The sequence below is a fragment of the Plectropomus leopardus genome, chromosome 7, assembly GCF_026936395.1.
Source record: "Plectropomus leopardus strain MGB_pleo_1.0 chromosome 7, ASM2693639v1, whole genome shotgun sequence".
NCBI classification, from domain to species: domain Eukaryota; kingdom Metazoa; phylum Chordata; class Actinopteri; order Perciformes; family Serranidae; genus Plectropomus; species Plectropomus leopardus.
Window position 1 is genome coordinate 32947379 of NC_142182.1, and position 22411 is coordinate 32969789.

Genomic DNA, 22411 nt, shown 5'->3' on the forward strand with positions numbered 1-22411 from the left:
CCTAATGTTTGGGTATCTTTAACGCTTGCATTTCTGAGGAATAAGATATAAGGTTTCAAGGTTTCCTCAACATTTCTTTTTTTATTTCTAGAAATATAAATTATGCTGACTGGAATGTAATATGCTAATACATGATGTCATTTTCTTTATCCAGTCTTTAATACTCAGTCTATTTGTTTTCGTCCAGCAAAGAGCAATAAGCCATTCATTTTGCAAGATCTGTTAGTGTTAAGTTTTTCTTCCACAGAAAACATGTTTTTAATATAAATTGCATTCTCTTCTCATGGTTGCACTGTTAATGCTTATTGTATAGAATGTTAGTATAATTACCTTTTATGACACTTTTTGATTATATCTTAATGGTCCACAGTCTTATAAAAACTGTGTTATTAACGCACAGTTGTGTGTTCCCTTACGTTTATAGATCATCAAGACTTAACATAAAACAGACTTTCACGATTCTCTTAACTATTTTACAGCTCCATCTCTGGCAGCTGATGAAATGGGAGTGATTACAATAAAGACGGACTTTTCCGCTTCCTCCCTCCCTCTGCCGCCTCTCCTTGTCCCCTCTGCTTTAATTCTTCCGGCCTTGATTTTTTCTGTACTCCCTTGATCACTCTTGTCATGCCCTGTTTCATTATTACATACCTCTTTGTTCCATCCAATGCTGTCGACTGATTCCCTCTCTTCTCCTGACACGCTCTGCCGGCTGCAGTCTGCTCCCCGGGGTTCTATGGGCACCGCTGCAGCCAGTCGTGCCCGCAGTGTGTGCACAGCACTGGGCCGTGCCACCATGTCACAGGCCACTGTGAGTGCCTGTCTGGCTTCTCTGGCTCTCTGTGCAACCAAGGCAAGTAGCCCTCTGTGTCCCTTTGACCTTTTCCTGCTTTTTCCACTTACTGTCAAATCCATTCACTGTGAAGTTTTTACTCTTTGCTGCTGGAAAACTGTAAGTACAGTTTATATCTGAAAATGCCCTGGCATTTTGTCTTGACAGGAAATACAAAACGGTTCAGAAATAACATTGATTTAAGAATAATGCATAATACATCAGAGTAAAAATGATACACTGCCAAAAGTTATTATCTGCTGATGCCTACAATAATATCTTAGGGTTCATTTATATGTCAAATAAAGTCCTTGTGCCACAGTGTTTTGTGAGGACACCTGTACGTTTTCCTACAGTCCTCACTGTGCTCAGTGGCTCTAATAAGATCAAACGGATGACCTGCTGCCTCTCCCACTGGCATCTTAGCCTTGAAACTCTGAATAATGGCTTTTATCAATGCACCCCAGACCAAAAACGAAAAAAAAAACAACCTTCAACAGGATCCTGAATATTGCTGAGACCCACTTTTTTTTAGACAAAGAACACGTCAAGTAAATGTTGCTGTCCCTCTGCATAATTCTGCACAAGGAGCTGCATGCAAATTGCTTTCCACGCACACGCAGAGCCAAAGAAACATGTGTAGAGCAGACGTCTTGTTAAATTTAATTTCAAAGCAACCAACTTTTTCCTTTGTGAGCTGCCGCCTTGTTGACAGAAAACATCCATGCAGTTCCTTGTTTTAACCCTCGATGTGTTTTATTAGGATGCTGCACTTTTAGAACTCGTGAGTCATTTTTTAGCACATCTAATGTGCATTTTAAAAGCAAGACGTTGACAATTCAGCGTTAGAATATTTGGAATTACCATAGAATGTGTTGACAGTATCATAAATGTGTTGCTTGTCAAAAGAAGTGTTTAAAGATGATGATGCAGCCTGCAGTTTGTTTTTTTGTCAGATGTATTAAAGCCCACAAATATTTAACCCTTTGAGACCTGGGCAAATCTGCTCGATGTCTTTCAAAAACGTAGGTAAAAGGCAATAAGCGACTGAAGAAGAAATTACCCAAAACATAGGAAAAAACATTACGAAAAGTACAGAAAAAAGTACCTGGAAAGAAGAAGAAAAAAATAAGAATAATAAAGTAAAAAAAAAGAAGGAAGGAAATGACACAGGTGCTTAAAAATAACAAAACTAAAATAATTACAATTATATTATTATGATAATTACAAGCAAAAAGTGTAGTTGTTTTTTTCTTTACATTTTTCCATGGCTTCTTTTAAGATATTTTTCCAAATCTACAAATCTCTTGCAATTTGTGGAACAGTTCGTGCCAAGTTGCCAATTGCCTTTTTTTCCATGTTTTTATAAGAAAATAAATCAATTTGCTCAGATTTCAAAGGTTTGAGTACTTGTGAGGGTGTCTGAACGCAGCACACGTAAAGTGATGTCAATCCAGGTTTCAAAGGGTTAAAAGGAAACTTATAACATGTAAACTTCGTGCAAAATATTTGGGATGACATCTCCTCACTCTCCATCTATTCATTTGGCAAATGTTAACAGTTTCCATTAACATTTGACCACAGGTATATGTCTTTTCAGTGGCTCCTCAGTAGCTGAGCGTATGGTAGATTTTTCTCCTAATGAGTCACCTTTTTATTTTATAAATCACAGAAAGGCAATGGAGATATTTTGAATTCTCTGTCGTGGCTTTGAGCAATGTCTTACAAATAAAAGTTTAATAGGTTAGCTGAGGGAAGAGGGGAAAGGGAAAAAAAGGAGAACCCTAATTTGTCTGGACTGTAATTACTTGCGAGCAAGGCGTTAAGCCACGGGGGACGAAGGTGGCCAACAGCATGCGCATTCTCCTCTTGTTGAGCCCCGTTGGCGTCCTCACTTGTCGTCTGTCCAGCACACAAAGTCCCAGCCTAATGAAGCTCTCCCGGTGTGTCGAGGCTTCAGTCCCCAGCAGCAGCAGTATGGGGGAGCCAACCTCATGGCCTAATGACAACCTGCTTGAAGGAGCTTGAAAGAGCTCTCAAGAAGAGGGGAAAGCCAGTTGAAATGTAATCATTAAAATCACCCCACACGAAAATGAGTCAGACCCATTTCTTTCACAGCCAGCCACCTTATCTGATATTTCTGATGCTGGGCTATTCTCTTTATATGAGACCTTTGATGTATCTGCTGCCGCTGCTGCAGCTCCCTGATCCTCATGGTTACATACACCTTGGTTCAATTTGTCTCACGGGCCAACAAGAAAACACAATGGAGGTTTCATTGGAAATGAGATCTTTTATTGAAGAGTGCCGGAGAGCATTGAAATATTAATTTCATAAAAAATGTATACAGTGGTCTGTGTACATGGTCTATTTTAATTCTGTGGCACATCACTCTTTCCACTCTACTGGGTGGAAATGGGGCAGTTGTGCCACTGGAGGCAGTGATCGACTCCTCCTTTTGTTTAAACAGATCACTATACTTCATGTCCACTCCAATTGAACAATATCATCCATTAGAGGAATATGTTTACACAACCTTTTGCAGAATTAGTATGTTTGCATAAATGTGGTGACAATAATGTGTCCAAGTTTGGTGTCATAAAGTTAATGGATTTTACTAGTCTTTGCATGCAAGTGATAAAATGCAGATCAGGCTTGTTTTGTGAGGTGATTTTGTTTTCTTTTTGTTGCAGTCTGTCCGAGTGGCAGGTATGGGAGGGCCTGCGGTGAGATCTGCCTCTGTACCAACAATGGCACCTGCAACCCCATTGATGGCTCCTGCCAGTGCTTCCCGGGTTGGATAGGAGACGATTGCTCTCAGGGTATGGCTTCTTCCCGGCATTCTGCGTCTTTTCTTATTGGCTTATTTTCTTTGATTCTCCCCTCTCATTGTCTGTCTCCATCCTTTTTTTTCTCCCTCACATTTACCACCCTAGACATTAATCATTTTCATGACCCTACACATTCCAAAGAGTACCGTCAGGCCCAGCTGATGTAAAAGTGATAGCTTGCTTAAATGATTGTTGTAATACATTATGCTCTTTGATTTACTGCACTGTAGGCCAAAGATCATTAGCAGAGCTTTGAGCTGTCATGCCATGGGAAATTGATGTGTGGTTTTTTATTGCATTGACTACTTAAAATAAAAAAAAAAACTATGATCAGATGGATGTTACATTACCAGTGCTTTACTTAGGGTTATTTAACCTGACACATACGCCTGCTCACATATAACAAATGGGCTTGTGATGGGATGTTGTGCAAGGATCTGTGCTAAGAGAATGTGAACTATTTTTAATATATGAAGAATAGTTAGACATGTCCACAAATATATCTGCTATATGTATGCATGCATAGGACACAGAGTGTGTGTGGGAGGGTGTGTGATCATGTGCTTTGACTGTGTCTCTGGCGTCTGCAGCCTGTCCCTCTGGGCACTGGGGCCCTGATTGTCTCAACTCGTGTAACTGTCACAACGGAGCCCAGTGCAGTGCCTACGATGGGGAGTGCAGGTGCAGCCCCGGCTGGACCGGACTCTACTGCACACAGCGTGAGTCTCTCCATTCCAGTTAGTAGCCACACAGTGTCATCTACTGGCAGTCAAACAGAACTGCAGCAGATGACAAGTAAGACATTTTTTTTAGAGAGACAACTGGGCTACTGGATAATATTAGATGTTCATTTACAGTTTTTTTTTCAGAGGGAGCAGCATCAAAATAACACTAATGGTCACTTCATTAATTTGCTAATTATACATTCCAGTCATTCACCCAGAGATAGTGCACATCATCAACATCAGTCCACTAATTTGAATTCCATTATCTATCACCCCAAGGGTTTTTATGCAGTCTTTTTTGTAGTGTCATGCTCCCGCTCCTCTGCATGGAAATGGCTTTTGTTTCAACTGTTTGTTTTTCTCCTCACATAGATTCTTAGTGTTTCCAGTTGTCTTGTTCTTTATTTCCACCTCTATGTTATGTTGACAGCACACCCAAGATTTTCTGCTGAAGCAGGAAACATTTCATTTCCATTCATTCACATTGTCCCTTATTGAGTATGCTGCGGAGGCATTGACTGGTATTGATTTCTGCACTCTCCTGCAATATGACCTTGACTCTTTACATTGTCTTCCTCTCTCTTTGTTTTCTCCACCCCTCCCACCCCAAACATTTTATACATCTCTGTCCCAGGCTGTCCTTCAGGGTTCTACGGCAGGGACTGTGCTGAGGTCTGTCGTTGCCAAAACGGCGCCGACTGCGACCACATCACTGGCCAGTGTGCCTGCCGAACGGGCTTCATCGGGACGAGCTGCGAGCAGAGTTGAGTAGGCCCAAAACATTTTAGCACTGAGTAAAATTACCATGTGGATGAGCAAGGTTGTGTGTGCGTTCTATAAACACTTTGGCTCCCACTCTCTAAGTGCTTTAATTTTGATGGATGTAGTAATGCACCTCTCTCCCATGCAGAGTGTCCTGCCGGTACATTTGGATATGGTTGCCAGCAGCTGTGTGAGTGCCTGAACAACGCTACATGTGACTATGTGACTGGAACATGCTACTGCAGCCCCGGATATAAAGGCATCCGTTGTGATCAAGGTGAGAGGTGATCGGGATGATTGACGCTCTCCACTATATTATTGCTCAAACACAGATGTGTACAGAGTGTTTATACAAGCCACTGTCTGTGTTTTCTCTGTAGCAGCTCTGATGATGGAGGAGCTCAACCCATACACCAAGATTAGCCCGGCGCGAGGCTCAGAGCGTCAGTCCGCAGGGGCTGTCATGGGAATCATCTTTCTGCTCCTCATCATCATGGCCATGCTCAGTCTGTTCGTGTGGTACAGGCAGAGGCAGAGAGACAAAGGCCATGAGATCCAGCCCAGCGTGTCCTACACACAGGCAATGCACATCACCAACACTGACTATTCCCTGTCTGGTAAGTTGTTTTACAGATTACTCAAACTATTTGCTTACTATCGACAAATGCTATATACTACCAAAAAAATGCAGAACTGTAATAATTAGTTGTTTAGTCTATTAGGTGAGCGAAAAATATTAAACATTTCTTAGTTCCTGCTTCTCAAATGCAATGATTTACTGCTTTTCTTTTTTTAATGTTTCTGAAATTCTCTTATTATTGCATTATAAAAAAGGTCCTTACAGATTGTCCTCATAAGGCTTATTAGCTTTATTTCTGCAAGCCTTCTGTAATTCACAGATACATCCATAGATTCTACAAAAAGTATATTCAAGTACAAAAATACAGAAGACAGAAAGGACCAATAGAGTACAAATAAGTTCAGATGTGAACGTAGAGAAACACATTTTTAAGAGGGAAAACAAACTTCATGAATAGAACCAGAATGTTGAGGTGTGTCATCACGATACTTCAGTCAGTTTACAAACAAGGATGTGAAAACCATTAAAAATGATAAGAAAAATATAAATGAAGAACATATAGGTCTAATATACTCCACTCAGCTTTCCCATCTTTTTTAAAAATGTGTCTTGTTGCAGTCTAATAGCAAAAGTAATTATTTCTGTCTTAAAGATGTTATATTTATCATGTCAGTCCAATTATCAATTGTAGGTATTGTTTTAGCCACTTTCCAGTTATGATTTGCTGCTCTTTGTAAATAGGTAGTGAACTTAAAGGTGTGCGATGCAGAAATTGTCAGCTACTGTTTGTATGTAGTACCACCAGTGTTTTACAGCAAGTTTTGTAGCTTCCTCTAGTATGTGATACATACAAAAGAGGAAAAGTTGAAAACTATGAGGGAAAGTTATTTTTTATAATGGGTTTAACCACGCAATAGCCTGAGAAAGGCTACAAAACAACATACCTTCTTTATCAGAATCAAAGAAGACATTTATTAGTCAGAGCACTCACTCTCCTGTTTTCCTTCCATCGGTTGATTGCTATAACAGGGTTTAAAAGGAATTGAGGGCAAATTACACTATGCAAAGCAGGCAGTTTATGAATCTCCCCAGCAATGTATCAATACTTGAGACAGCGCCTGTGGCCTACACACACACACACCAGCAGCCCCTACACATAACAAACAGTGCTGTCCATGGTGCTGAAACAGCTGTTAAGTAATATCACATGTATCCCAGTGAATCATTTTATTGTTTTTGCTATTTTTCTATAGATACATTAGGCAAACAGTGCAAAAAAATACAACTGAGGGTACTAAGACCCCTCGGGAAGCCTGAAGCCTATCTGGAGAGTAATGGATGGTTGTAATTTTGTAGAGGTGCACATTAGCGTAGCCTGCATGTGTTGTAATGATAATTACATGTTGCACACCCACTGTTTTTTCTGGCTATGCTCGTGGTATGTGTGCTTCCTACAGTCTGACACATATTGACTACCTTTTCATGATCTCACCTGTGTGCTGTGCCCAGGGACGTCCCAAACATAGAAATATAAAGAAAATACAGGCAGAGGGCAGAGTCTCTAAGTACTACCAGTGGATCATATGTAATAATTGAGGTGTTACCTCTGTATGAGTCCATATATTTTTTAGCAAATCTTGCATAGTATCCTTTTTAATATCTTTAGATTTGGGGTGTTGGCTGGTAGAAACACCATTTTGAAGACATTTTGCGCTTTGGGGAAATTGTGAGGTTTTCACTATTCAACATTTTATAGACTTAACAATTAATCAATTAATGTGGAAAAAAATCAGCAGATTACAAGGCCACATCCATCCTTTAGACAAATTTTCTGATTAAAATTTGATTTATTGTGTGCAAAATGGACATGCATGTTAAAATATTGATGCATATTAGTAAACAAAAATATTGACACACAAATATATATCTAGTTCACAGACCTCCTAAAGTGATACTTTGCTATAGCATGTGTAAATTAACAGTGGTAAATTTTCCTCCATCTTACCAGCACCCAGATCTCCCAGTTCATCTTTAGGCTGAAAGACAATTTTTGTTGGATCAAGGGCTGCTGCTCGAACTACAGATTGTACTGCAGCATTTTCATTTACCTGTCCTCACAGACACAAAAGCCACAGTTACACTACTTGTTCAAGGCAGAAATATCACACTGGTATGCTGCTTCACTGTTCTGTATAAAAAGTCCAGTCACAGAAATGGGGGACAGCGTGGTCTCGACTCTGAGCTGAGAATGGAGGTAGTAACAGAAAGACGGACCATGGATGGGGAGCTGTGATGTTTGATGTTGCCGCTCACATCTGGAGATTTAAAAAGCAGCTGTTCATTCAAAGAGGAAGAAAAGCGATCGTTAATGTCCACAAATTGAGAAAACAATGAGATTCAGGAGCTCCTTTCCTTCTGAGCAGAGGACAAGATTAGCTGCCATATAACAGAGATTGGTAAATGATTGTGATTGACATGATAAGCTCTTTTTATTATAGAAAGCACATTATATCACACTAGAGGCCAGTGCTGTTGTGTTACATGTCATGGCCATTATGCGTTTCTGTGTAAAAGCAGCTTAAGAGTAGCCTCAATAGGCAGACTGAGAAAGAGAAATTGTTTGCTACCCACTGGCCGCCATATTGTTTCCTGTAGAAAAATGGCCAAGTATTCACCCAACAGTTTATTGATCCGATGAGGTGCAGTGCATTCTGGTAGTTGCAGGTGTTCTCCCTCTTGAACAAAAGTGATTGTTTTTCTCTCTTTTCTCTGGCCATGTATCACCAGTTTCAAAGCACTTGCATCCTTCAACAGCACAGACAGCCCAGTTTTATGAAAAGACCATCTCTTCAGCAGTGAAATACTTTTTCAACCTGTTGTTTGAACCCTCAGAGTGTGGCAGCACTGTAGCGATGAGAACCAGCGCTGCTGAGGTCAATCAGAGCCAGGGCAGCAGCAGCAGTGGCCAGTGCTTCTCCAACCCCAGTTACCACACTGTGGCCCAGTGTAATGTTGTGTCAACCATCTCCAGCAACCTGGATGGAACTCTGACCCTCAAAGTATGGCTGTTCTTCATGTGTATTCACACAAAATTCAGCATACAATAATAACATGTTACAAAGCAACACCAAACTGTGCTCTTCTTTCACAGTCAAGCACTCTGAAAAACCGAAATGGCTCAGAATGGAGAGCCTACTGCAACCTCAATGACCTAGGTCAGTTTACCTCTCTTACTATGAAACACTACATATAGCCTGGATTTATTTACTTTGTAGTATCATCACTTAAAGGGCAAAGGCGCATGTGTCGTAAGTATGATACTCATAGAAGCAGCAGCCTGGATGAAACTACCCTGCTGTGAATGAAGATGAACCAGAGGTTTCTTGTTAGACATAACCTTTGCTCTGATTTTGATAAGATATGCGGATGGGACGGAGGAAGCTGTGGTGAGGAGGTGAATAGGGGTCACTGTGAGCTCATTAGTCCTCTTTCACTTCCCCCAGTGGCACAGTTCTCTGTGATGGCTTACAGTGGGTCAGATACTGCACTCCAGGACTGTGAATTATAGAGAATTAAGCCTGGCAGAAAAATTACACCATAATTTCAGCTTAAATCTGTTTCAAGTACTCATCGCATAGCCTTTACAAACTTTACATAAAAATGAAATAAATCGATTATAACACACTATTGTGTAGTTGTGAGCAGATATACGCTGTTAATTTATTCGCCAACAATTATAACTCCTTCTCTTGTGGGCATCCTTAAAACAGGACCAGTGTATAAACAATGAATTACAATTGCAACAATATATAATATGTCCTCATAGAAGAAATTGTAATTGTTGACCAGTACAGTTCAAATGTCACATCTGCTTAGTACTACATTATAGTGTGTTATCTATCATTTAATAAATGGAAACACAGTGTTTATAAATGCTAAATTGGGGGTTAAACTTAAGTGTTACTGAGATTATATATTAAATATAGAAATCATAGCTCTTAGTCTCTTGGTTTGTGGTGGTGCAAACTGAAAGAGACTAAATACTGTATTGTTAGGCTCATTGCTGCTGAGCAACATGCAAAAATCTAAATATCTTTATTCATATGTCTTATACTCAGTACTGCCCAAACACATGCATTTTTACTGAAACCTAGAGAAATGTTCAAGCAGCACGCACATTCAGAAGTGATAAAGACTAGGTGCTGGACAAAGCAAAAACAGATATCAAAGAATAGATAAAGTCCACACATTAGTGAATGCTCCCATGCAGGCATTAGCCCTTCCTCAGACATGAGGTAGGGCTAATGTCTAAGGAAGGGATAACGCCCAAAACATCACGTGTGGAGGTAATTGAATGAACTTTCATGGGAGCATTTACTAGTGTGCGGACTTCATCTATTCTTGAATATCTGATTTTACTAAAACCTACCATTTCCAATATTTTTGCGTACAAATAACATGCATGGGCAAGCATATGAACTCTAGCTGCGCATTCTATTGAGTTACCCAGGCATGTTACTCTTCTATGTGTTACACTGTTTATGGCAATGTAAGTAGTAATGTTGTTGTAAAAATGCTTGTGTTTGAGAAGTACTGAGCATACAACTGGATAAATGAGACTTTGATTATATCACACAAGTTGTGTGAGAGTTTGTAACCGATGTTTTGCTATCATTTTGTTGTTAAATGTGCCCCCCCTCTTTATTTCAATTCATCAAGAATTCTCAGTTTGAGGCATGCTAGAAAAAAACATTTTACTTCACAAATTCAAGGTAACACAGGGTGAGTAATCGAAATATCAATGGTCATTTTTGGGGTGATGAATTTCTTCAAAGCACAAAGCAGATCAATGGTAATAAAAAGTCCCTCTCAAAAAAGAAAATCTTTGGCACTCACTCTGCTGTACCTAAGTAATAGACTAATGTAGCCTTAAACAGGCTTGTCTTCTCATCATGATGTCTTGTTGTTGTATGCCAGACATCCCATTATGACCACCGGTGATTGTATAAGCTTATAGGCCTTAGGGGAATGTGATAGCATGCGGGTAAAACATTCCTCACGTTTACATCCCTCATATCATCCTAAATAAAGACATACTACATTGTACATTAATGAGATATTTCCTGTCAACCTTGAGACGTTGAGGGGAATTCAAAACATGTTTGACTTTCATGTTTTGACATTTGTTGCAGATGTTCAACAAGGGGAGACGCAGACACAGAGAGGCTCCAAAAAAGGTAAATCATTAATTGTAGTAACAGCTTGTGTGTGTGTGTGTGTGTGTGTGTGTGTGTGTGTGTGTGTGCGTGTGTGTGTGTGTGTATGTGTGGGCAGACATATTTCATGTAGAATCCTGTTCAGCTTCACCGGCAGCAATATTACAAAATCCTTTTTATGCTCAACATCCCATGTATCAATTTCCCCATTTGGTTTCTATTCCCCTCTGAGACTCTCTGACCCCAAATCCCATATCCTTATATTCTCCATGATTTATGTGAAAACTCACTGCACTTTGGACAAGATCATGGTGGGCTGAGGTTTTGTTCCAGCGGTAATTGCTCTCTATGGCTCAGTGCCCGATACGTCATTTTGTCTCCCACACTGTGCAGTCAGTGGTAAATGCGAGGGACCCAGGGGTGTGGAGAGTGGTCTGAAGGAGCTTTGCTGCGGTCTCTAATGAGGCCTCTTATCAGACTGATGAGACTGTTATGGATGAGATGAGCCTTCCACTCTCTCCCCTTTGTACTCTGATTACTATATACCACCATTAGTCACCTGTCGCAGACAAAAGAAGTACAACTTCTTCAGAATGGTAACGAATTTCATTGCCATTCTCCAGGCCGCACTCTGATGTCTGTTTAAATTTTAGTGGTAATATCAGAGTCGAGCATTAATACCACTCAGTGACAATCTTTTCATCTTTGTTGATGCTGAATGTGTCCTTGTCTCGTGGCTGCTGCAGATTACATCAAGGGCTCCATGTGCAGCAACAGCTCCTGCTCCCTGAATAGCGAGAATCCATACGCCACCATTAGAGACCCACCAGGGCTGGCTTGCAAGCACACAGAGAGCAGCTATGTGGAGATGAAGTCCCCCTCCCACCGTGAAGTGCCCTTTGGAGGTACTGCCACCCTCCTGGGCAGTGCGAGCAGGAATGTCTATGATGTTGGTGAGTGCGTTGTTGCTCTGGTGTGTGGAGCTCAGCAGGGTCCTGCAGCTTATAGCCTCTCTGGTTGTGTCCCCTGCTGTGAGCCTGTACAGACTTTGTAAGCCTTGATAACAAGAAATGAGAGCTGCCTCTCCATTGCATGCACCGCTCATTTCTCTTTTTATTCCTGTCTGTGCATGCTACTCTTAAACCTCAGCATCTCTCATGTACCCCTCCTAATTTTTTTCTCTCCTACTCTCCTCCTCTCCTCTCCTATGTATCTCTCCTACTTTTTTTCTCTCCTGCCCTCCTCCTCTCCGCTCCTGAGTTCCACTCCTACTTTTTTCCTCTTCTGCTCTCTTCTCCTATTTACCTCTTCTACTCTTTTTTTCTCCTACTCACCTCTCCTACATATATTTCCTACTTTTTCCTTTCATTGTCTCCTCTCCTACATACATCTCCTACTTTTTCTCTCCTACTCTCCTATGTACCTCTCCTCCCCTTTTCTCTCCTACAAACCTCTTCTACTTCTTTCTTTCCTACCCTAATCTCCTACGTACCTCCCCTCTTTTTCTCTCCTTTCCTACGTACCTCTCCCACACCTTTTCTCCTCTACTCTCCTCTCCTACATACCTGTCCTACACTTTTTCTCCTTTACTCTCCTCTCCTACGTACCTGCCCTACACCTTTTCTCCTTTACTCTCCTCTCCTACATACCCCTCCTACTTATTCTGTCCAACTCTCATATGTACCTCTCTTTTTTTCTCTCCTGCTCTTCTCTCCTACATACCTCTCCTACTTTTTCCTTTTCTGCTCTCCTCTCCTCTCCTACTTTTTCTCTCCTGTGTACCCCTCCTACTATTTCCTACCTTCTTTCCTAACCGATCACAGAACCAACAGTGAGTGTCCTACAGGGACCTAATGGAATGGCCACCGGGTTCTCCCAGAGCCCCTATGACCTCCCCCGCAGCAGCCACATCCCCAGCCACTATGACATACTGCCTATGCGTCACAGCCCCACGCACACACCCCCTCCACCTCCAGAAAGTCCCAGCTCCCTGCTCTAGAGGGCACAACCTCCGCCCGGCTCTGACAGGGTGCTGGCATCCAGGCAACGTTCAGCCAACTTTCAACCAACGGCCCTCCCTCTGTCTCCGAGTGTGTTCTATTAGATACTGAGATGTTGGGATGGAGGGACAGCCACAGCTCCTCTGGACTTTGCCCTCTTTGGCTCCCTCACTTTACACTCTCTCTGTGGCCCTGATGGAGGGAGGGGAGGAAAGAGTGTCCCACACACCAGCGACCATTCACCCATTTTATTTTCTTATAGAACTGATCACTCAAACGGCTGCCCGGCCTCTTTATGGACCTCCTGAGGTGGAACATAATGGTTCCAAACAGCATTAAGAGCAGCATACACGAAATGGGTGGACAGATTATTTACAGGGAGAAAGCTATCTTCAAACTCATTTTTAGCCCATGATATAGGTTTACTATTCAAGGGCAGCTGAGTGTTTATAATGCCCCCTAAACAGAAGTGATTTTCTCCACGGGAAGGAAGGTATAACAACCTTGACCGTTTCAAAGCAGGTGAAGATTTATGATATACAGACACCAGAGTTTATGTAGTCACTATGTACAGCAGCTGCAGATCACAGTACAGCTGACATGAAGAGATTCTGATCATTTGCTCTGAGGTGAAGAGTTCAAATAGCTGAGAACTCTCTGATGCAATGTTAAACACAAAAACCCAGCTGAGAGTGAGCCAAGTCTGACAAAGCATGGATAAATAGTAAAATATTGTAATTGTCCTTTATTCACTTTTATCCAGTATTGATCACACAGTAAGGTGATCCCTGTCTGTAACTCAAGAGCTTCTTTTCAGTTGCAGTGTAAATGAGGCCAGGTGTATCTGGAGATGCTTTCAGGTCACCCGTGTTAAAGCATTAAAGGACCAGTGTGTCAGATTCAGGGGGATATATTGGCAGAAATGGATTATAATATAAAGGTTGTTTTCTTAAGTGTATAATCACCTGAAGATGAGAATCGTTGTGTTTTCTTTACCTTGAGACAATTATATATATACATAGGGAGAGGGTCCTCGCATACAGAGATCACTGTGTTGCACTGTTATGTTTTTACAGTAGCTCAGAACAGACAAACCAAACACTGGCTCTAGAGAGGGCCATGTGCGTTTATCAGCCACCGTATTTAGCAACTCCCGTCTGCAATGATAGTATTGGAGAAACTGATTTTTTAATTTTTTTTTTTTTTTTTACATGAAACTGTTTTATTCAGTGTTTTTACTGGTTTTAATCACTTAGTCAATTTGTTTTGGAGACCTCTGCAGATAATGCAGCTCAGAATGTCTGGATTGTTATGATATCAGGGAAAAAGCACACATCAGCAGGTACTGGGTTAGCAGCCCATCTCCAAACAGCATCGGAGAAACACTGATTTGCGACATGAAACTGTGTTATTCAGTGTTTTTACCCATATAATTATATGACTCCGTTTGTTTTGGAGAGGAGGACATCTCTGCGGATTAGTTGGCTCTCAGTAGAAACCTCCTGAACAATAAATAAGGGAATTCTAACTAGGAGAAGTTTCAGCTGGTTGCAATATGCAATCTTCACCACTAGATGCCACTAAATCCCCCTAAAGCTTACACACTGTTTCTTGAAGGCATTATTACAACACATACAGTAGGTCTCAAGTTTGGATTTCTCCCCCACACTGATGAAGTGATCGGATATTGTGTTGTTTTATATGTGAGAGCATTTTTTCTTGCAAATGTCTTAGTTTACATTTTGAAAATATTGGGTGTTAAGAAGGGATTGCTTTGACCCTTTTCTGTTTTGTATTTACAAAGCTAATTGCTTTATTTATTAATTTATATTAGTGATGGTGAATTTTTTATCAGTGTGACACTAGAATTTAAAAAAAAAAAAAGATGAGCATGATCAGATAATGGATACCCACTGATGTAGATAACACACAATTTATCTTCTTGTGAGATGATCAGTGTCATTTTGTGTGTGTTTTTTGAAGTTAACTTAAAATGTTGTTTCTCTTTCTCTCTGTCAGATTGTAAATTGAAAAATAAGGTTTCATCTGACCCACAAAGACCCTCAAATACCCCTGTGCAGTATTTACAAAGGGAACCACACTGTATGTTAGGAATCCATTTCTAAAATATGTTATGTTTGTATCAGGCGAATTAACTTATTTATGAATTGAACTTTATTCATTCACTACGTGAATTCCATTTCACCCTCTGTAGAAGCAATAACATGTTGACAATCGATGCCCAGACAGCATTTCATTAGTGCTGGACATTATGCCATCTTTGACCAGTGTGGTGACAGTGGATCATATTTTACGTGACTGTTTTCCTCCAAGGAAAGTTTCACCAGTTGCTGTCATATCAATGCTGCTTGTTGTTTTGGTACTTAAGTTTCAAATTAAAAGCCTATTCTTGCCATCAGAAAGCTGTTTCAGTCAGGTCAATACCCCGGACAGATAGACTAGGTATTTACTTCTCATGTGAAGTGTTAGACAGGATACATCTCTCTTCATCTGCTGCTCTGAATATATGGCACGCCATGACAATGAATGTTGACAAGACTGATGAATGAAGGATTGCACTCTAACAAATAAGAGATGTTATTTAAGTGTGTTGCTGGGTGCCAAAATGTTGTCCAGAGTCTATAGGGGAAGAGTAAAATCATGGTCACACATCATTCTTGTCAAATGTCTCACAGATTCATTACTAGGGACATTTTGTCAAAGTGCTCTCATGTTAAAAAGACTTGTCAGCGGAGAGACACCTACAAGATTTGTACATCGCAGGCTTCACAGTTGTGTTTGACTTGTGATTTGAACAGAATTTTATTGTTTTAAAGGTCTGTGAAGATGTTTTTAAGCTGTAATTTTATTTCTATTCCTTCGCTGTAAAATAATTTTATGTAAGAATTATATGATAAATATAAATATGATGTATAGCTTTATATACTTAACTACTCAACAGTGCATAAAGTCATTAAAATGATCTCTACCTTGATTACATCATTAAAAACCTGCTTAAAATGATTTTATCAATGCAATTATATGATATAAAAATATAACAAGGGCTCTTTATCCTTCATAATGAGGATTCTTGGTATTTATACTTTAATCCTTTATTACCTGGATTGACATAAGTGTTCTTGTGCTGCTTTCAGACAAATTTCACTAGCATCCAAACCTTTGAAACCTAAAAAAGTTGGTTTGATGTCTTTCAAAAACATGGGGAAAAACATAATCAGCAACTTGTTGTTTTTTTTTGTTTTTTATATATATATATATGTATATATATATATATATATATATATATATATATATATATATATATATATATATATATATATATATATATATTAGACTCTTTTTGTTGTTGTTTTTATTATTGTTGTTTTTTGTTTAATTTTTGATTGTTTTTTACCTTTTTGTGTGCTTATTTTCAGGTAATTTTCTTGTAACTATAGTACTAATTTTGAGCTTTTTTTTTTACCCATTTCATGTTAGGTTGCTTGATGTTCCTTTTGAAAGACATCAAGTCAATTAACTCAGATATCAAACAGTTAAATTCATTTTGCTATAATAATACTTACTTACTTTTACGAACATTTTACTGCAGGACTTTCACTTGTAATGCAGTATTGCTAAACTATGGTAGTGCTACTTTTACTTATTGGATCTGAATGCTTCTTTCACCACTGCACAGCAAACACCAGCAATCTGGCATTTTTAATAAAGACATATAATATAATATAATCAAGAAAACTGTAAAAAGTCAAGAACAGGAAAATATGTGTAAAGCTAAGTCTGACCTTGGCCTGATGCATATAGAGACATGTGGAATTGTTGATTATTAAGAAAGTTGCTTTTACTGAAATGGCATGACTGTGATATTATGGGTGCAGTTGCAGTGAGTCGGGTTCACTACAGTTGAGGAGTTCTGGTTGTTTCTCAGTTGTAGGAAGCAGGTTTGTCGAGCTCCGCAAACAGTGGACGTCCTGCCCCAGCTGACAGCCAACAAGCCCTGAGCGATGCCCCACTGAAAGGAACGGCAGTCAGTAAGTCAAGAAGCTAATGGACCAAATACAACAGAGCACTTCAGAGAGAGCCAGATAGAGAGAGAGGCATGAAAAGACGAGGTCACACTGCAGCAAGGTGAGCACTCGCGAAAGATTTCGATTTTGCAGCTTGTTGAATAGCCTTGAAACAATTAATGTGGTTTCTCGCAGCTCAGAGGGGGGCAGAGAGCAAAAGATAGCAACAGAGATTTTTTTAATTCAACCCATTAGAAATCGGATTGAGAGCAGGGTGAACAGTGAAAGGTTAAAAGGTCAAACTGTGTGAAAATCAAATGTCTCCTAGTACAGCCTCCTGCTAATAAGGTGCTGAAACTACTCCTTATGTTCAAACACACTTATTGCTGCCGCTGGGAAGCAGGCGCTGCCTTTTAACTGAGTCACTGTGACAGGAAAAGAGATTTTTGATTTATTGTCTCACTGTTCAACCATCCTCGACCGATCATTATGGATTAAGTTTCAATGCAAAGTACATTAGCCACTAAATATGTAATTGTAGAGTTGTATTTCCCTCCTGTGCTCCAGCGATTACATCTGCACACAACCATACTCCATCATTTCTAATTTAGCAACTGTTTCCTTACACATTAACTTTTTAGGTACAAAATGAATCCTGACGGAAGAAGAAATCCACATTCCTTCTGTTCCTCTCTCAGTTCAGTGTGATGTCTAGAATACTGAATTTATGCAGAGTTTGTTGCATATTTTCATTTAATTAACTGGCTATTTACATACCCTACTGTCACCGTAACAAGGCAATGCAACTCAGCGCATTTCATTACATAAACTTAACGTGATTCTACACGGAAATGCTTAAAGCACCAAATAGCATGTATGGAATTATGAATATGATATTGAAAATAGAAGCAAATTCAACCATAGCAGAAAATAGATGAAAAAATACTCAGTCAACCCCCTCCAGCTCACATAAACTAGCACAGGCAGTGAATCTGCAAGTTAAATATATATATATATATATATATATATATATATATATATATACACACATATATAAATTATATATCTAGTATACATTTCCTACATCTCCTCTCCCATCTCTACACCATAGAAGTAGTATGAAAGTGCTCAATAACCTTGATAAGTGTAGGTTGATATATGTTTAATTACCAAACAAGTATGTATTTGAATAAAAGGTCACAGATTCATTCACGCATTCATTCATTTTCCGTAACCGTTTGTCCTCTCAAGGGCCGGAGCCAATCCCAGCTGTCATCAGGCAGATTATCGCAGGGCCGAAACATATAGACAGACAACCTCTCACACTCACAGTCACAGTCACACCAATTTAGAGTCACCAACCTGACTTGTATGTCTTTGGAATATGGGAGGAAGCGGTAGACCCCGGAGAGAACCCCCTTGCAGACACGGAGAGAACATGAAAACTCCTCACAGAAGGGCCCCCAGGTCACAGATTATATGTAAAAGAGTTTCAGGTTAATTAGAATTTTGCAGGAACAAAGTGAAGGATTTAAGGGGATTTAGTGACATCTAGTGGTTAGGACTGCACACTACAACCAGCTGAAACTTATCCCAGTTAGAATTCTTTTAGCATTCATTGTTCAGGAGGTTTTTAACTGGAGCTGAATTACTCACGGAGGTTTCTTCCTCTCCGGAACACACAAACGTCACAAATCGGTGTTTCTCTGATGCTGTTTGGCATGTTGTACACAGGCCCCTTACCTAGCGCTGCTTATGTGGGCTCAGATCTTGAAGTCCAGGAGGCTTTCACTGCAAACTGAATTATCCACAGAGATCTCTTCCTCTCTAGAATAAATAGACAGTGATTTAAACAGGTAAAAACAAAAATAAAAAAAAGACCAAAAAAGACTAAAAACTTTTTCTGACATTCTCATCACAGAGGGGCTGCTTAGTATGGTGCCTCATTTGAAATTCAAAAAACTATGAGTGACACTGTGTAGAGCCAGTTTGTCCATTCTGGCCTATTGTAGAAAAAATGGCAGTGCATCTCTTTTGATTAAGACTTCTTTGTATTTCTTTGTAGATATAAATAGCTCATTTAGGTCACAAAAAAACAACAATTCTTATTTTTTAGGTAATTACACTTGTAAAAAAAAACACACACTTATTATATTATAATCCATGTCTGCCAGTATATCCCCTTAAATCTTACACACAGGACCTTTAAGTTGTAAAATACATAGCCCTCAACTACATAAATGGCTACCAAACTTACAGATTATATTGATCTGCAGCACAACAACAAACACCATTAAAATATGTCTGATTCTAATGAGCAAAAAGAGAGTTTCTTTTCAAACCAATACCTGAAGAGACTTGGTTTCTTGTAGAAATATTCTTCATACAGTAAAGGTGCACCACAGTGAATAAAACAACCTGGACAATGTATCAATTCAAAGTAGGACTGTCTCCGGGCTGATTATTAAAATGCTGTAAAATATTGCAGAGGCAGAGAGGAACTGCGGGGACTTTCCCCTTACTAATGCAGGCCCAGGGCATAATCCTTTCTGCTGCAGTCAGCCTGTCAGCTATATCTTTCAGCCTGAGCTGTTTTTCACTGAGGCTGCCACCGGGAAGACGCTATACCTCTAAATGCTCTGACAGAGTTGCACCTTTGGTTTATTCTCAAGAGACTGCACCTGGATGCTGACCACAGTGCTGCTGGATAACCTGTCACTTTCACTTCAGTCAAACATTGACTGTTTAGAGCCAGGACGGGAGATTTATGTGGGGAGAGGAAAAAAAACGAACTTAAAGTATTTCTAAAATGACTGACACCAGTGTTGAAGTTTCTATTTTCACAGTGCATTACTGCCACAAATTTAATCAGAGCTCAGTTTAATAATGCTTTTATTTCAACATTTGACTGCACTCTGCTGCGGGTGAGTCCATAGCAGAGCTCAGCTGCAGATCTTCATTGCAGTCACGTCCTGCTACAGGAACTGTGAGGATCCATCACACCAGAGCCGGATCTTTGCTTAGCCACTCTTAATGCATAATCAGTATTCATCCTAGTCAGGCTGATCATTTTCACTTCTTCCAGTGTCTATAACTGCTCCCAAATTCAGATCAGAATTTACCTTGAAATACATAACAATAAGCCCTTTGACAAAGTAAGTCTGGAAAAGTTAAATGGGCAAAAGATTTGTCTAAATCAGGGTAGTTAGAGAGGTCGGGGGAATCTGTGAGGACAATCTGGTTGTTTCCACAAAGCTGAGACAGACATTTATCCGAAATATATTTTTCTCAATGATGTTATGTGGTTATGTTATGTCATTATCTAAAAAGGAATTTAGCATTTCTATTCATAAACTCACTGTTGTAGGGCTAATCACTGGGGTGAACTTCGCTGGGAAAAACTGATGATATATTCATAAAAATGCAGTCTTTTTTTAAGAATAGGGACAATCTAAAACGAGCTTAATGTTCATCTTGAAATATAAATCAGTAATATATCCCTATTCAGGGCGATTAAAGGCTTATTTGATTAAAGAGAGTTTGAATCGTTCACCCACTCTGAAGGTCAAAGTTTATCAAATACTGAGTCGCAAAAAAAAAATTAAAATGGCTATGCCCTCCGTTCACAGAACTTGTTCTTATTGTCTTTATAGGGTTTGTATGGAGTTTGGCAAAGGAGCCTTTATGTATCCAGCTCCAAATATGTGGAATCTTCTGCAGAAAGACTTAAACTCACTCACTGGTTCCGGCAGGCTGTTTAAAAGCACTGTAGCAGGTCTTTTAACCCTCTCAAACCTGAGCAAACTCTCAAAAACAAAAAAGGAAAAAAAAAAGAAGAAAGAAAACGGCAATGATTAACTAAATCAAATCAAGAATTGCCCTGAATATAAATATAAAATATGTAACTATAAGAATTATTAATATCGTTTCTGGACTTTTTTGTAATTTAATTATCTCCCCACAACTAATTTTTTAACTAATTTTCTTGTCACCATTGACACATTTTTTACAATATGTTGAACATTTCTTCCCAAGTTGCTTATTGCCTTTTTTCTTATGTTTTCAAAAGAAATAAAACCAATTTGCCAGGTTCCAGAGGTTTAAATGTTTGTGAAAGGCATCTGAAAGCAGCACAACGAAACTGGTGACAATCCAGGTACTAAAGAGTTAATTGTCTTGTTTTTTTATGGTTTATTTATAGTATATATTACTACTTTTTAGTCCTTCCTTATGGTAACTTTATTTTTGTGTTCTTTTTGTGTTTTATATTGTTGCCTCGGAGTTGTATATTTTTCTGATTTTGTGGTTTTTTTTTTATCCATGTTGTCTGTCTGTAACTTTTGTTGTTGCCTGTTTTGGCCAGAATACTCTTGAAAAAGAGACTTTATATCCCAAGATGTTTTTCTGGTTAGAAAAGAAAAATGTGTTGAGATGAACGCTGGTGCTCCTCCTGCTGGCCGCCAGGGGGTAGACATGGCGGCCATGTGTTTGAGAGTGGGTGAAGAAGAATCACTCTCATGATAAGCCAGTGCAAGTCATGGTACCAGTGCGTTTTCTCTTGTTTTTTTGGGTGCCTCCTAATTTATTGGTCCCCAGCTATTACTACAGAGTATACGATATTTGTGTTGTTTTAAAAGATTATTTTTGGTGGCTTTTGCCTTTCACTGGCGGGACAGTAAAACGTGAAAGGAGGCGAGAGAAGGGATGAGGTGCAGCAAAGGGCTGAGGTGGGAAACGAATCTGCGGACGCTGTGGTAAGGACATAGCCTTTGTAAATGGGGTGCCTGCTCTAATGGGTGAGCTACTGGGCGCCTCGACTCGTATTATCATTGATAACACTACAAAAAAACTACAGAAAGTAGTACGAAATTATGTGACGTTGATAGAAAGAAGCAGGGTTCCATGGTGTAATGGTTAGCACTCTGGACTCTGAATCCAGCGATCCGAGTTCAAATCTCGGTGGGACCTGAGTTTTCATCGTCAGGTGCAGCCAATTGCCAAGTGTGGTGCAGATTAATAGAGAAAAATACCGACATGAAATAGAATAACGGGCTGTTTTCAAACTTTTTGATACAGAAGTTAAAGTAGGAATGCTCAAATAATGCTACAAAAGTAATTGTAAGATCCGGTGTAGTCATTTAATTTCGTTTCTTTTTTTCATGGTCGCCCCCCGCTGGCCAGGTTATTTGATAGATGCTGACAGGAAAGGAAGTGAGGCCGCGGCGGGGATGGCAGCAAACATTTTGACCAATATTAAGTTGAAATCAGTTCGTATGTCCACTGTTTCCTACACAAACTAGTGCGAAGCTCAGTGCTGATATTTAGATAAATTATAAAAACATTGTTCATAGCCTATTTTTTGGTGTTAAAATCATCGCAAAAATGACTGGAACGTGCGTCTGGACTCCACATCTGTCTCTGCTCTGGCTGGAGACCTGAG

General features: G+C 39.7%; 1 protein-coding gene and 1 non-coding gene across 9 annotated transcripts in view; both read left to right on the top strand.

Annotated features, from left to right (window-relative positions):
• megf11 (multiple EGF-like-domains 11) overlaps positions 1–16024 on the top strand; it is a 107027-nt gene extending 91003 nt beyond the window's left edge. For 2 of the 8 annotated variants that reach the window (XM_042496285.2, XM_088080543.1), the window contains 11 exons: positions 719–853; positions 3526–3654; positions 4254–4382; positions 5023–5151; positions 5299–5427; positions 5531–5767; positions 8623–8789; positions 8882–8945; positions 10923–10967; positions 11693–11899; positions 12770–16022. In XM_042496285.2, the coding sequence (XP_042352219.2) occupies positions 719–853; positions 3526–3654; positions 4254–4382; positions 5023–5151; positions 5299–5427; positions 5531–5767; positions 8623–8789; positions 8882–8945; positions 10923–10967; positions 11693–11899; positions 12770–12945 (1547 nt within the window). In that variant the 3' untranslated portion in view covers positions 12946–16022. Of the gene's footprint in view, positions 1–718; positions 854–3525; positions 3655–4253; positions 4383–5022; positions 5152–5298; positions 5428–5530; positions 5768–8622; positions 8790–8881; positions 8946–10922; positions 10968–11692; positions 11900–12769 lie in introns of all 8 variants that reach the window. The other 6 variants (XM_088080541.1, XM_088080540.1, XM_088080544.1 and 3 more) reach the window with 6 other exon arrangements.
• A 5843-nt stretch (positions 16025–21867) lies between these two features.
• trnaq-cug (transfer RNA glutamine (anticodon CUG)) lies at positions 21868–21939 on the top strand. The gene has a single exon. It is a non-coding gene; the product is annotated as a tRNA-Gln (tRNA).
• The last annotated feature ends 472 nt before the right edge of the window (positions 21940–22411 follow it).